This window comes from Vipera ursinii (genome assembly GCF_947247035.1).
Source record: "Vipera ursinii genome assembly, chromosome: 2".
NCBI classification, from domain to species: Eukaryota; Metazoa; Chordata; class Lepidosauria; order Squamata; family Viperidae; genus Vipera; species Vipera ursinii.
In genome coordinates, this window is record NC_139513.1 from 224,125,433 (window position 1) to 224,141,925 (window position 16,493).

Here is a 16,493-nt window from a genome sequence, read left to right on the forward strand (position 1 = left end):
GCACATTACCTACTCTATTAATAAAAGGTTAAATATCCATTAATTGGCTCAAAAGTCACCCCATTATTTAAAGGAAAGATTCAATATAATTGGAAAAGACTCAATATAATCAAACAAATTCCACAGGTACAGCATTTTCCAGTGTAAGTTTTATAAAAGAAAAACGCTCAATTAAACAAAATTTGGTAAGAAACTGGGAGCCCAGGGCAGAGACTTGCAACCTGAATTCCAAGCTATACATTTTTGGAGTTGAAGTCCATGTCTTGAAATTGCCAAGGTTGGACACCCCTAGGTTACATGCTGGGGGAGGATAGCCTGACTAAAGGTAGAAATTCTTTAATTTATTTTACCAAATTATAAATTTAAATGCAGCTGAAAAACATTAAATGCATGACTGGAGAACAATGAGATTGCCCATTTTAAATTTTAATTAAATGTGAAAGGAAAAAATCAATTTTTTTCCTCCTGCGTTAGGGTTAGATTTTGAATTGCTGCTCTACAACAGGGATGTCAAACTGCCAGCTCACGGGCCGGATGCGTCAGGTGGAAGCCGCACCCAGCCCATTGCCGGCAATGGCAAAACTGTCCTGATATGTTGCACGACGTCATGTGACATGGCACGTTTGACGTTTGCTCTACAACAGGGGTGTCGAACTCAATTTCACTGAGGGCCGCATCAGCATTGCGGTTGCCCTCAGGGGGCCGGGTGTGTATGGCCAGGGTGGGCGTGGCCTACTGGGTGGGCATGGCTAGAGTGCGTATGGCCTACTGGGTGGGCGTGGCCAGCTCTACATCGTTCGCATCAAGGGTGCCAATGGGGGCCTGGGCAGGAGTGGGACAGATCTGAGGGTCTCTGGGCCAGGGCCAAGGCAATGGGGGCCGTTCCCTCACTGTTTCCAGGATGGCTTTGCGGGCCGCATGAAACCACTTTGTGGGCCGGATCTGGCCCTCGGGCCTTGTGTTTGACATGTCTGCTCTACAACATACCATCAAAGATGAAAGAAAAGGCCCTAAAAAAGGATATGCAGACCTGGCTTAGATTATGTGGGTACCAGCAATTGACTCCAGAAAAGCAAAGCAAACTCTTCAATTGTCTCTCTACTGGCCACTTAGATGGATCTGCTGGCAAATGTCCTTCTGCAGCACCCATTGAGCAAGTTCCCCATTCTGATGTCCTGATCAGATGCAATTTCCAACAGTGGTCAGCATGGGATTGTTAGGAACCTTAGTGATCTCTGCCTGGTTGTTTTCTTGCAGACATATATCATTACCCGACTAGGTAACAACAGTACTAAGGGACCGTTAGTCAGAATGGCTGAAAATCTAGAAAGCATAGAGTTTGAGAAAATTACAGCTTTGAGCGTTTGATGACGCCTTTTCTCTCCCCATACTTAAACCAATTTATATACGCATCTGCTTATATGCATGCACAATGTCCCAGGATTAACCCCACATTAATTTGGCTAGAAAATATTTACACAACCCCAGGGAAAATAAAGAGATTTCTACCTCTTTTTTACTATCAAGTACCTTAACTTTTCACCTGTTCCGTGCATGATAAATGTGTTTATACTGCAGTACTTTATTACAGGAGCTGTTTGCTCAGCTATGCTCTTTGTAACTTTGTGCAAAAACATTTAACTGAGCTCAAGCAGCACTCAATGTTCAGTTTTTGTTTGTTTATTTGCCTGCCTTCTGGAAACATTGTACGTTTCCTACTATGGTTTTTCACAAGACAAAATCCTGTACGTGGGTTGACCTGTCAAAAAGGTTAGCAGGCAGATAACACATACACTAAAAGTCTCTGCACCCTCTAAATAGCGGAACATCTTAATATTTGAAGTCAAAGGCAACAGTAGGCAATTCCTTATGTGCACCTTGATAGCTGTGAGATTACTGAAGTTAAGATTTCAGGTGCCTTTTCTCCTTACCATGGTACCTTGTTAATTGGTTCCAGGAGGTGCAATGAGTACCAAGGGAAAGAGTACCAAATTTTTCCCGTAAGGAATAATGTAGCGAATCACAAGGCATCCAACACTCTAGCTTGTGTGTTGAGCACCGAACAAATGATGAGTATCAGGACAAAATGTTTGCATCAATACGCACCGAGTATCAAATTGGATGAGTTTCAAAGCAGCCGAGCCTCACCGCACAAGGTACCACAGTATAAGTAAGGTTTGGTGACTGAAACACTGGATTAGTGATATGGAGGCCATTTATGTGAGAATTTAGATATATCTACTACTTTTAAGTACCATATCTGATCCCTCTATGGGAATGGAATTTAATTCTGCTTTGTTGCTTAGGTCAGCTCAACTGAAGTTCCATCCAGGTTACCAAGTAATCTGAAGAAGAATGAGTCAAGTCATGTACAGAGTTTTGCCTCTTTCATTTCGTGTTGAAATTTACAGTGATTTCTGATACAGAGCAGTTGTCCTCTGCACACCCCTGTAGGTGGTTCAGGGAGGACAAATTCACAATTCATACAAAAGTTAGTTTACAATTTTTTGGCAATTAATCTTGAGTAACCCGTTTTCTCCTATTGCCATTTTCCAAACATTGAAAAAAATTATACAATAATTTACATTGAAATGTTACTCCAAAGTGCTTAATAAACTATCCCCTCCCCAGATGATTTACAATTGGGCCTGTACAATTATTTACAGCTAGTACTTCTGAAACACTTACTATAATATGGCTTCTTGAAAAGTGCTTTATACATAGCCAGTGGTGGGAATACTTAGTTTATTCAAGGGTTACAGGTTAAGTAAGAACCATCAAAAGTTGATAGTGAACACAGATCTTTGAAACTTTGTATGAAAGTGTTTTTTTGTGTGAACTTGTTCCACCTGTGCCTTTGTCCATCAAGGATCTCTTCAGCCACTATCTGGCTATCATGCAAAAGTGTAGAATGCAAGTGTAGACTAGATTCATGATAAATCATCCTCTGTGCTTACAACTGATATCTGTGGAGGAAAAAAAATGTTATATTAATGCACCTGTATTTCAGACAGGTACAATCTAACTTTAGGAATCAGCTGTTTGTTGGTGAGGGTAACCCGAACCCTTTAAGCTTTCCATTACATTTCAGTAATGTACCATCCCTTCACTTGAAGACAAAAGCACTTAGAAACTGCATTCTAAATGCAATTGTAGCTTAATAAAGTGAACATACCATCCAGTGCTGCAACATATTTACAGGAAAAGAAAACCATTCCCTATCCAGAACAGCACATTCTGCTCACTTTCTTCCAAATGTGACATGTGGCCCATGCCACCAGCAGTCTCTCCTCTACCCCACCCAACTATATGAACACAAACTTGTCTATGCCATCAGTCCTCGCTGACACACCCCATATATCCTTTTAACCAAGGAGTGGAGCTGAGGAAATAGCTATTGAAGCTGGAGTCTGATAGGTTTTACATCAAGTTGCCATGGTTAAGCTTCAGACATGTAAATGAAACATGTTGATTAGGTGACCTAAAGTCTTCAATTGAAAAGTAATTCTTTGCAGAAACTGGTTGGGATTTTGAAACTTATTGACTGATTATAGGCCATCAAGTCAGAGTTCACTCTTAGTGAACATACAGGTAGATCTTCTCCATGACAATCTATCCCAAGCTTCAGGACTTATTTGAGATTTAACCAGGTGGATTAATCTTTAAAGATTTATATCCTGGAATAAAGACAGACTACAACAGTTGTTGGAATCCCAATCGGATGCCATAGGACAGTATTTCCCAACCTTGGTCACTTGAAGATGTGTGGACTTCAACTCCCAGAATACCCTAGTCAGCTATGCTGAGTGGGGAATTCTGGGAGTTGAAGTCCACACATCTTCAAGTGGCCAAGGTTGGGAAACACTGCCATAGGAGCTATGAAAAGCTTTTTATGATTTTCCAAAAAACATTGTTTTGGGTACCAAGTAGAATCACCTGTTTTAATTCTATCAGTGACTTTTGGAGAGAAGTAGGAGTTCACTTACTGCTGGATACGTGTGCCCAACTGTGCTGCTGTGTCTTCCAATATCTATAGAGAGATCTTCCTCTGTGGTTTTCAGGTACACTGGGTTGTCAAAGTTCATGCTTTTCATGTTCTTCTGTTGCCAGTTGCGCCACATGAAGTAGCCTCCTGCCGCGGCTGTGACTAATAGTACTATGAGAAATGGTGAGATTTTTAAAATTCAGCTGGAATGCCTGTTATGTTTTAAGCAAGACTTAAAAGACTAAGACTTCATAACTTGTATTAGGCCTTTTCCTCAAGAATCTCATGTTGGCCTCTCCTTCCATTTTGTTTCTTCACAATAGCCATGTGAAGCAAATTAGGCTGAGAAAGGCAGATGAGGGGGAAACTATCCATTGGACATTACTACCAAGTCAGAATCTAGATCTGCTTTTTTCCAATGCTGTTCAGGCTCTCTAACTGCTATGCCCTTCCTGCTACCTCTAAATATAGCTTTTTTCCAAAATAATTTTATATCCCAAAGGAGAACGTGGTGGAGGTATAAAATAAACCATGTGGAAAACGTTGTCTTCTCCTGATTCCGGGGTACCAGCTCATACTTACAGATAGGAAGAATAGCCCATGCTGCTGACGTACTTCTGGAGGCGGCCAGCTCTTGTGATACTGGACTGCTCTGATTTTGACCTAAGGAAAGAAAACAATTACAATATGTTTACAACGTACGATTTACAATATATTTATCTTTATGGATCGTCTGATCAAGTTTGCTATCTAGAACACAGCATTGCCCAGTAAAGAAACTACACAATTCAGGAAATGGCCTTGATTTATACCAGCTGTATATCAACAGATTCTGCTCAGTTCACAATCACTCCATTATCTGTTCCAAAATATTTCATCACTCTTCTGACATGACCATCTTCTTGCTATAACAAGAATAGATTGGACAACAGACCAACAGAGATGAGCGGACATTGCAAGACAGCTAAGATCCACCCAATGAGCATCCACAAATACTGTTAAAAGAACTGAAAACCCAGCCCAGATGATCGGATTCTAGTCTCAGCAGTAAGTAATGAGCCTCTGACATGGCTGAAGGATCATTTATGTTTGCACCCTGGAATTATTTTTGGACACTGGCTCATTTTTGGATTATCATAAACTAGAGTGCCCACATAGCTATTAGATGACTTGCAAAATTCTAGCAGCTCTACCTGAACTGAATACAGGTTAATTCATCAACTTCATTACTCATTTGTTTCAGAGTTTAAGTTGGGTTTTGCTTTTAAATCTGAAGGACCGAATACTTAGAACCATAAAGCTACTCAAGATCCTACAAAGATCAAGCCAAACACTGCTCCACATCCCATGGCTGCAGAAAGTCTAACTAGATGTGACGTCGCTTCCAAGATATTTGAACTCCCTACTTAAGTTGGTCTGCTTTAGTTAAAAGATTGTTGGTTCTAACTCGGGGCCTTTTTCTGCAGGAGTCTGGAACTTAATTTTTTCTACTTTTTGATCCTTTTGGATTGCTAAAATGGCTTCATTTAACTAGCTGCTTTGAATGTTTTACCTAGGCAGTGGAGAATGCTGCAAACAAGACATAAGGTACAACTTTACCAAAAGTTGGCTAGGCATTCTTTAAGAACTTAAAAGGTTTGCCAAATCAAGCCAAGTCAGTCTAGCTCCACATTCCTTGAAAGAATCCCAGCAAGACCAACAGCTGCTCATTCCTGCGTCCGAGGTCAAAGTTTTGGCTTAATTTATCCTGCTTCACCACCACCGTTTCTGAGCTGCCTTGGATCAGGACCAATACCTCCAGAAAATGGTCCAGGTGGTTTGTCTGTTCTGCTGCTCTCTTTTGTCTCAGTGAAAGCCACAGCAGTTCCTGTACCTGAAATTACAGATCAGTAACTTTGAAGCTCTGCATTGGCTTGTTTTTTCTTCTTTTTTTCTTTTTGGGGTGGAAGTAGAATACCCACAGCAGATGAGTATGGTCATGCAGGCTTAGTTTATCTGCCCCTGGAAGGTGTTAGATTTATTGTGCTATGAAGATGTAGCCAACAGGCAAGGATATTATATTAGGTATCATAATGTTAGGAATCACTTCTTAGCCAGCTCAGTAAGCAGAATCATCATGAAAACCAAGGCAAGGATTGCAGTTTAAATTCAACAGTATGGAAAGCAGGACTCAATCAAGAGTTACCATAAGTTTGTTTGAACGAAACAGCAAATCTATCACCACCAGCACACAAAACACAGTATCCTTTAGTGTTCCATAGCTGACTCACATATTATTGTGCTTTTATATTCAAATCAAAATGCCATTTGCAATTATGCAATCCAAGGCCCTGGATTAGTATTTACATAGAATTTGATTATTCAAAGCACCTTGCCTCTTTATAGATTAGAATTATACAACTGCCAATCGGAGTTTGAAGCAAGGCGTTTGGGAGCCCCTGGCAGAGAAGAAGCTTTTTATGGCTTGTATCCAGGAACATCATGGCTGATAATTAAATCAGGCTGATGTTCAGATTTAATGTTCTACACGGCATGCAGTATCCATGAAAACGAAGAAGCCAGGCAGTCGGGATGCTGTTTAATGGCCAAACTTAATACATTAGCAAGAGTTGTATGCATGAGATGGCAGGACAGAAGCGCTTCCAGCACAACGACAAAGAGTCACAGGCTGTACCTTTGCATTTCAAGCCATTGTCTTGCAGGGCATCTCCATCGGGACACGTGCAAGTATACTTTGAAGAACGACTGTTTATCTGGGGTGCAGGTAGGCAAAGGTATTCACAGCCTCCATTTGTCATGTTCTCGTCTTCGCACCAATTTTTCCCTGTGGGTGGAAGTGTTTTCAAAAATAGGTCACCTAGGACTGAAGACTACAATTTCTAATAAAGCAGTAAAGGCTGCGGCCTACTTGCTATTTGAAACAATTACAATGTCTTACTTGGCCTTCCACTTCAGATCAGGTTATGAAGGCATTACAAGAATGCTGTACCCCCAGTGCTCAAGAAGAGTTACCCCATCTTTATGTTATAAAGCAGGAGTGGGCAACTATGGCAAATTTATGACCTATGGACCATGTTGCCATAGTTGCCCGCTTAAAGGCACTATTTCTCTTTTCAAGACTACATGGCATTTGCAAGGCACTTTGAAATGACGACACCAAGTCAAAAAGAATTCACAGATTGAAATCATCTGAACGTTTTGCTCCTCTGGGAGGCTTGAACAATAAAGGCAGTCCTTGACTTATAACTGGTTGCTTAGCAACCAAAGTTACAACCGATCTCCCAGGGCTACTTATGATCTGGATTTGAACTTCCAATGGCCACCCTCAGTCATGTGATCACATTTATGGCTGTTTGAAGCATCCTGTAGTCATGTGACCTTGATTTATTTATTCATTTTTTGTCGGAAACCAGTGTTTACGTCTGGTTTCTATGAAAAAACACTGGGTATAATGGATTTGCTTAATAACTGTGGCATTCGCTTTATGACCACCCTTAAAACATCGTAAAATCAGGAGCACTCACACGGTGACCCACCTAACAACAGACATGATTTACAACTGTAATTCCAGGGTCAGTTATGGTCGTAAGTGGAGGACTATCTGTACTGTGTTTTCCTCTCTCCTGTTCTTGAGAACTCAAAGAGTTTTTGCTTGGAATCTTAACTCCTGTGCCCCTGCTATATTACCTGACTGCTGAACAAGTTCATGATACACAATGATGTCTCGAGCATCATAGAGATTGTTTACTACTGTTTGCAGTTCAGACCCTGTAAATTTGTTGGCACTGTACACAGCTTCGTTTTCCCAATCTGTCCAGTAAACAGTGTCCTAGGAAGAAAAGAGTGATTATTTATGTCAAACTGAAGGATTATTTCTTAACTTCTTCATATTTGAGTAGTGGAATGTACTCTAAAGAGCATGCATTTCATCACTACAACTTATAGGTTAAAAGAAACCTCTTCCAGATGAGCTCATCTTTCTTCCTCCACCAGCTTATACATTTGCTACCTTTTTGTGACCAGGGACATACTATGTCTCCCATACTTTGCTTCCTGCCCCAGTCAGTCCGACCCTAAGAGTTGCAGGAAATACAGCAGTAATATCATAAAAGGAGACAGGACAGAAGGCTATTTTTTAAAAAAAGAAAAACAGCTATACTAATTCTAGCTTCTCCAACTTCTTTTCCTTGAAATTTTGTGAAAAAAAGTAAAATGTGAAATTAAATTTTAGCAATGCAATCTCCCCATCCCTCAAAAAAACTAGAGGCAGCTGACTGGTAAGTCACCCCTGCCATATGATCCTGCAACCTCTCCACATATATGTCTGCAAACTTTGATTCTTACCTCAAATATTGTCAGACTAAGAGGATGAGCAAGAAATTCGTGGGACGTAAATATAATCCTGCGGTCTTGCCCATTCATATCCACACTGGAAAGCTTATGCAGTTTGGAGTCAACCCAGTAAATACGATTTTTTACACGATCTAAACAAAAACACACTTCAGTACTTAGGCCAGAAGAACCATGATTTAACAATAACTTCCTTACTTACTTGAACTCTCTTTAAACCTAGATATCTAGGGAAGCTATGAAGTAGCATCCTTGACTACACAATGGGTAAATAAAAGCCATGGCAAATAATGATTGAAAGAATTCTTATCACAACCAGAAGCTGATGGCCATGGCCATTCAGAAGCCAAGATACAGGTAGGTCAGTACCACCAAGCTAGGTATTAGTGATATTTTGGGCATTAAGGAAAGAGAACATTTTAACATGGTATTTCATTACAGAAGGTCACTTGCCTTCAACCCTTAATATACTAGTCTAATTTAACCAGTAACTCCAAGAATTCCTTAAGAAAGGGATTCCAATGTGGTATGAATAACATTAATATACCTAGTGCAATCCCATTGGGCCTTTCAATATCTGTTGTCACAAGTTGCTGCCTGTCAAGTCCATTCATCCCTGCTTTCTCAATTTTGGCTGGTTCACCCCAATCAGACCAATACATGAAGCTGTAAGAGAAACCAGGTAAGAGCCGTCATAAGTCTACTTTTCTGAGACAGTTATTTTATTTCTACCGTCTCCTTTCAAACATGTTTCTTCTTCAGCTGAACCTTAACCTTCGACCTTAAATTTGGGCTGCCTTGCCAGAATATTGGACCTCCCCCTCCAATATATCCTTACGGCTCAAATATCACCTACAGAATCTGAATGGCAAAGTTCACTTCTCTTAGGACTTTCTATCGTGTTAGTACATTGTTCTCTGTTCTGAGGAAACACTCTGCTTTTTCAACAGCTATGAATAGAGACACTCAAGTACGATGTGTAGACCTCACTGGCAAGTATTTAATATTACAAACTAACAATTCTTGCTATTCCGTCTCCTGCTATTTATTTGTCAACATTGCTGCTGGTGTTAGCACAGCTGTGAAAGAGATTCCAAAGTGAAATTACAATCACTTTAGGATTTATTCTGAGCTAGTATCACTCCTCAAATTAATGTGATTTAAGGCTCGCAGGAATCCAGGAGTGATTTAATTTCAGGAGGATGCAGGACAATCCTAGTAGAGAGGCTTACAAATTCTCAAAATTAATGCTCAGATACTTCCATATCAAGTATGTAGATATGGGCTTACCCAGAAAGCGGATCCACAGCCACACATGCTGGCTCTCTTAAGTTAGTGTTAAATAAGATTTTCCTTTTAATACCATCAAGGCTAGCCACTGAAATGGACTTCATGGAGGAATCAGACCAATAGATGTTCTTGTAAATCCAGTCAACAGCGATTCCTCCAGGACTTGGTACATTGTCTACAATCCGGCGATGTCGCACTGGTTTGTTACTAGAAGTAATTGAGGCACTAGGGAGAAACATTTCATTAAATACAGTCACCAGGAAATACAACATCCTATATTTAAGCCTATGGCAAAGGTACAAAGAACAGGTCACGTCTGGTTCTAAGTTAATCCTAGATCTGACTTGCCTGGAAGTTTAGCTTCAGCCACTGTTCAATTTTTTCCTACCTTTTTTATTTTTTTTGCCACCAAAACTGCAGATAGTTGTGTTCAACAAGGCTTTTTAGGATAAAATCTGTCAGGAATATAGTTGGTCTAGAGCAGGGGTAGGCAACCTCGGCTCTTTTATGACTCATGGACTTCAAATCCAGCTGACTCAGGAATTCTGGGAGTTGAAGTCCATGAGTCATAAAAGAGCCGAGGTTGCCTACCCCCCCTGCTCTAGAGCTTCTATGGTGCTTTCAAAGTTTACCTAGATAAATTATTAGAGCTAGAGTTCTCCTAGATCAGCGTAAAGAGCTCATCAAACATAACAGCAGTTGAAACACGGCATATAATGCTCTTTTTAATGTTTATTTTAGTGATGGCTGGTTAATGTAACAGCCATTTGGAAGCTGGGCACAAAGCAAGATTTTAGGAGAAAGCAAGGAGAACATTGCAGGTGTTTCTATTTAGATCAGGTGTGTCCAACCTCCGGACCATGGGTTGCATGTAGCCCCAGACAGCAACTAATATGGCCCCACAATAACTTTAAACATTATTTTGTGCATTTACATCCATTCATTATATTACATATTTTATATGCGGCCCAAAACAATTCCTATTCACTCAGTGCAGTCCAGGCAAGCCAAAAGGGTGGAGATGCCCGATTTAGATCAACCCAGACTGCTAGCAGCTAAGAGCCAAGCATGTCATTTTCCACAGAGCTATTTAGATCCTTTCCCTCCAGTAGCAGCTGCCTTCACTCTAATGCCAAGAAGAAAGCAAAACGTTACTCTCTCAGCTTGGAACTATAAAAAACTAGAGCTATAAATGAGCTACATAGCCCACTTCAGACCACTGACCAGAGCTAGGCGCAGATCAGATGTTCTGCAGTGTCTTTGAGCAAAGTCATAAACTTTTCCGAGTGGCAGGAAGTCCTTCTCGTGTAGAGAGTGAATTAAGAAAGGTATTCCAAGGCGAAGCAGTGAGGGTGGAAGGGTCAATTTCTTTAGTCTTTTTTAAATTGGGAGGGGGAGCTTTGACTTCCTCCCTCTGCTCAAAATAGGTGCTTTAAGCTATTGGAAGTTTAACATGCTTACTTTTTATGTACATTAGTCCCTTTTAAAAAGAAGAGTTGTGCTACAAAGATTGAAAACATGTTTCTAAATTTCAGTGGCATGATCTTGGGGAAGTCCAAGGGTTAGGAGGGAAGCAGGAAGGTTGTATGGTTAACCATGAATTAGAAGCACTTTTATCATAAAGAACTGACACCCAGAGTTTGGTTTTTAACATAGGGCAGATATGTGAAGCTTTTACCCGCACAGAGAAACAGCTTGCACAGTCGGTTTACCTGAGGATTGCATTTGGTCCAACGTCAGCCCAAAAGATTCTGTGCTCAGCCATGTCAGCATCCAGAGCGACCACATTTCTTAGGTCTCCTATGAGCTGGGTGTAGTCCTGCCTTTCAAGAGCAAACTGCCTGATGTTCCAACGATTTGTAAAAAGCAGACTTGGTTCTCCTCCTGCAAGAGTAAATTTGTGTAAAGCTAGGCATAAAAACCTACAGCCAGTTGCTGAAGAAAGAGCTCTTCCCATAAGCTCTTGAAAGAAAGTTGCAAGCCTTATGCAGGGGTCAGCTTAACCATCCATGTATTCAGCCACCTCAACTGGAACTGCACATTCAAGAGTCCAAATGCTTGCTGATCACGCTCCAGAGACAGTCAGCAATGCAAAATTAACACATCTGACCATGATTAGCTGGCAGTTCTGGAGATGTAATTTCAATAGATCTGGATTGGGCCAACTGACCTATTTGATCAACAGATCAACAGTTATCGGTCTAAGAACTATTAGCCACGCCTTTCTAAGACCCAATGAGAGAATTTGAATTGGGTATTTGTTTCAAGCTACTTACCAATTGCTTTGCAAACTCCTGTTTGTGGATCCATTCGGTAGCCCCGGCTACATTCACATTTATAGCCCAGTTTGGTATTGACACAAATCTGACTGCAGATACCTGGATTCTGGCATTCATCAATGTCTAGGGGGGGAAAAAGATACTCACAGCTGCAACATAATATGCACAAAGGGTAACTTCAGAAATGTTTTCTTTTTCAGGATCTTTACCTCCACATGTTTTTCTATCTATCAACTCGAAGCCTGCTGGGCAATCACATTCGTAATTTAAAACCAGATCTCTGCAGATATGAGAGCAGCCTCCGTTGTTCACCAAACATTCATTTACATCTGGAAAGGATAAGAACTAGTAACCATTCAAATCGTCATTTATTTGGAAGCATCAGTGATGCAAATTTTTTCAAAGAGGGAAAACTGTACAACTGTTTGCAACTATAGTGTTTCTGGAATGGAATGTGGCCTATTACAATAGGTGTTGCATTATTCCTTGAGATGAGAAATCGTTTCATTAGAATCAAATGAAAACATTTTTACTTAGTTGGCTTTCTTGACTACAACTTACTGCATTCGCTGAGAGGCTCATCACTCCAGTCCCTGCAGTCCTGTTTCTGGTTGCACACTTTGTTGAAATCTATGCACTCACCAGTACCACACAAGAATTTTCCAGGTCCAGTGCACTGATTAACTGGAGGATGGAAAGAAAAGCCACAATTAAATAAATAGATCTCTGCCCAACTTAGTGCCTCCTTGTGGCATAACTCAATTGCTTATCAGTTTCAAGGAATCAATACTAATTTATGATGAGGAAAGTTGTAACACTGAACAGCAGTAATGTAAAAGTCTCAAAGGGCATGATACACGGAGCGAATATCATCAACTGAAGAAATCTCTAATGGAAATTACCATGAGATTCCCTAGGACACAGCGTAAGGAACATGGCTCCTACATATCCAGGTCGCATGCTGACATCTGCAAACTCTTAAAATTCTTGTTGCTTACCAACATGACAGTTCACTTCATCAGTCCCATCTATGCAGTCTCTTACACCATTACACTGTCTGGTTCCATGAATACAGTTGCCATCCTCACATCTGAATTGGTCAGGTCTGCAGGTCCGAGAAGCTGAACAGAGGAGATACCGTTTAAGGACCACACTTCTATCAAACAAGTATTAATGATCAGCTATTCATGCCAATAGTTTTAACTGATACAATTTATTCATTGGAAAATTAAATGTCTTCTATGTGCTAATATGGCATTCCTTAGGATTAGAGTGGCATTTATATCTGACAGTTAAGAATTGATATCTGTTATTTCAAGTACACATTTAAAAGTGTTCCATCATTCTGCAGAACCTTGGAAATGGTGTAAACACCAATTCCTGGCTTTTTATCTTCTTTTCCCAGGATTTGAATATTGAGTACAAGGATATTTACTAAGGGAACAGAATTAATTTTATGGAATTAGAGACTGGACAATAAATGAAAACTTACTAAATATATTTTGCAAAAATAATGATTATCAATACCAACTGAATTCCAAATAAGCCAGGTTCAGTCATCCCTTCATAAAATATCTATGTGTCATCAATTCAAATCATTAAGAAAATTTGAATAGTTTACTTCTACTTCATTTACTTCTTTTTTCTTAGAGAAGAGCAAAATATTAAAAAATACATTCTTTTAGTTATCCTCACACAGAGAGATATAACCATAATTGTTTAACTGATAAACAGTAAAATCCTGAAACTTTACAATATAATTCAACATTATAAAACATGTTTAAATATACTTATATAAATTAAAATATACATATACATTAAAGCAAAGGAATCTTTTCACCATGATAGAACACATTTATACAGTACTTGAAAGTTAAAACATTCTTGGAAGATGATTTGGATTTGAATGTGATGAATCTCACTGGAACTCTATGGCACAATTCATTTTAAATGTCTTATGATAATCAGAACTAATTATGGAGCTGTTTGATTGGTGACACCACTCCTATAATTACACAACATAAATTGTATTATTCCAGATAGTATTAACTAATGACAAGAAAATTATCATACTTTGCTATCTTTAATAATAATGCCAAATTAGCCAAGTCTTTTTATTTTTTTAATTGGGAAAACCAACCACCAATAATGATTCGTGCTGCTTATAAACTGTACTTCCTCAATGATATAAATTGATTTTACATATAAACTTACTCAATTCCTGGTATTAGCTACTAGGTTTATTATCACAAAATTCTGGAAAATTAAAATACAGTCAGTGATATTTACAAAGACTTCTGAAAACTACAATGAATAAATTCATCCAAGCATAACTACTTGAAGATCCATTGAAATGTTTTTCCCCCAATAGGTTATTTAGGTTTTCTGTAGTCATCCATTCTATACCAAAACAATGAAGAGAAATGTTTTAAATGTTTGTACTTCTCAAGATCAATGTATAAAAGCAATAACACTTTTCTTCAGGGCCTTATAATTCTGTCACTATTTTTTTCGTTTAAATTCTGTTTTAGGGTGAAAATAGTGAGTACTGCCTAAGATGTGGATTTGGCTGGGAAGTCCTTAGTTATAGCTCTGCCTCCATAAAAATTTGTAAGGAAACTTTAGACAAATTACTGTCTACTCTAGCCCAACTGATCTCATAACATTGTTGTGGGACAAAAGGCTATGTAAGCTTATGAAGGAAAAGCGGGATACAAGTCTAATAAAAAAACCCCCACTCATTTCCAATAAAACCTACGCTGCCAAGTGACAGCTTTTTACTTACGGCAGTTGACTTCATCGCTTCCGTCTTTACAGTCTGTATCGCCATCGCAGCGCCATTTCTTGTGAAAACATTCATCTCCCGAATCACAAAGCATTTCGCTCTCCCCACACTTTGCAGTTTGGACAGGCTGGTGGCCACACTGTTCCGGAGATTCGTCGGATCTGTCGGTGCAGTCGGCTTCCCCATCGCACACCCAGTTAATTGGGATGCAGATGTCGCTTTCACTGGTGCACTGGAAGTCTCCTGCTCCACAGGTAGGAGCGGCGCAGCCCTCCTCATCGCTTCCATCACTGCAGTCCTCATGCCCGTTGCAGGCAAAGTCTTTTGAGATGCACTGCCCATTAGCACATGTGAATTCTTCGGGGTTGCATGTTATGTTGGCTAAGGAACAGTTGAAATAATTTGATTTACCAAACAGTGCTGCTTCTTGGGAAGCCAGTAAGAGATGTAAAGAGAATATTGTTATTCTGGTGAGATTAATTTCTAGGTCTGTGCCTAAACTGCCATTTAATCTAGCATTCTGCCATTTCAGCAAGTGGGGCCTAGCAAAGTTCAAGCTAAACGTTACTGGAAGAGCTGTGCGTAAGACAGAAACTGCACGACTGATGAAACTGCCTAATTTATATTCTATCTGTCCTATACAGTGGAAATGTAGGACAGCTTAACCTACTATAAAATAGCATTTTGAAAGAAGAACTATTTCTAATGGATATAGCATTGTATTTTACTTGTCTTTCAAGCGGTTTAGGCCTCATACTGAAGGCCCTTTTAATGTAATATTTAAGCTAACATCTTAGGCACTGATCTTTAAAATTAATGTCATATCGCCTAAGGATGTCACAGTCCCTCAAAACATTAATGGGAATTTGGCAAGCCCTAGTTACATTCATAGCTAGTTTAGTGTAGTGGTTAAGGTATGAGGTTAAAAACTGACAGACTGAGTTCTAGTCCCACTGCCTTAAGCACAGAACCAGCTGGCTCACTTTGAGCCAGTCACTCTCTTTCAGCCCTAAGGAGGCGGCAGTGACAAACCACTTCTGTAATCTTGCCAAGTAAACTGCAGGGACTACTTCAAGAATTATCAGTGACTCAAGGGAACAAAGGCAACATTTACTTTTAGGAGTTACAGGAACTAAAGAAAGGGGAATAATATCTCTGTTCAGGATCTAATAGTATAACTAAACACTTTCTAATTTTCATGGGGAAATTATGGCACAGACTAGTTAGCTAAGCCAGCCCCCTCATCCCCAGTAACTATGGCTTACCACAGCCTTCTTCATCTGCACCATCACCGCAGTCATTTTCTCCATCACATTTCCAGGATACAGGGATGCACTGAGTTGATAGAGGACCACAGCTGATTTCACCTATCGTACATTTTCTTCTATCTATTGAAAAGTGATTAAGAGTTTGCTTAGGTGCTTTTTGAAGACAATTAAGTCTGAAGACTCGGGGCACTTGTTCAAATCAAGGGTGACCTATATGAAGAGCTACAAGCCCTTTTCTCAAATTTCCTAGAGACCCATTTGCCACAACTGTTTGAAAATTGCAGCAGCATCTCACAATTCTGGGGCCAAACGTACCCCTAAAATATACCTAAAATATTTAGGAGAATCGCCAAGCTTACCCAAAACACTGTATATTCCAGCCCCACACATTTTGTCCTATTATTCTACCTCCAAAGTATTAAATGTTACCTTCAATCAGCAAAAGATTTCCATTCCTTCATTTAGATGATGGCATTTGTAACTTCTTTACAGTTTTAAACATGAAAGCAAAGCTATACAATACTGTACTTATTATC

The 16,493-nt window shown here is 39.7% G+C and overlaps 1 protein-coding gene across 3 annotated transcripts in view; it reads right to left on the minus strand.

The window, feature by feature from the left end:
- Positions 1-2,389: 2,389 nt before the first annotated feature.
- VLDLR (very low density lipoprotein receptor) overlaps positions 2,390-16,493 on the minus strand; it is a 29,275-nt gene continuing 15,171 nt past the window's right edge. Inside the window, exons 4-19 of one of the 3 annotated variants that reach the window (XM_083352877.1) lie at positions 15,955-16,077; positions 14,690-15,070; positions 12,903-13,025; positions 12,466-12,588; positions 12,114-12,233; positions 11,902-12,027; positions 11,338-11,509; positions 9,626-9,850; positions 8,883-9,001; positions 8,330-8,469; positions 7,673-7,814; positions 6,660-6,809; positions 5,781-5,858; positions 4,568-4,648; positions 3,987-4,156; positions 2,390-2,966 (exon numbers count right to left, since the gene is read on the minus strand). In XM_083352877.1, coding sequence (XP_083209003.1) covers positions 2,931-2,966; positions 3,987-4,156; positions 4,568-4,648; positions 5,781-5,858; positions 6,660-6,809; positions 7,673-7,814; positions 8,330-8,469; positions 8,883-9,001; positions 9,626-9,850; positions 11,338-11,509; positions 11,902-12,027; positions 12,114-12,233; positions 12,466-12,588; positions 12,903-13,025; positions 14,690-15,070; positions 15,955-16,077 — 2,309 coding nt within the window. In that variant the 3' untranslated portion in view covers positions 2,390-2,930. Of the gene's footprint in view, positions 2,967-3,986; positions 4,157-4,567; positions 4,649-4,797; positions 5,859-6,659; positions 6,810-7,672; positions 7,815-8,329; positions 8,470-8,882; positions 9,002-9,625; positions 9,851-11,337; positions 11,510-11,901; positions 12,028-12,113; positions 12,234-12,465; positions 12,589-12,902; positions 13,026-14,689; positions 15,071-15,954; positions 16,078-16,493 lie in introns of those variants that run through there. The other 2 variants (XM_083352878.1, XR_014491237.1) reach the window with 2 other exon arrangements.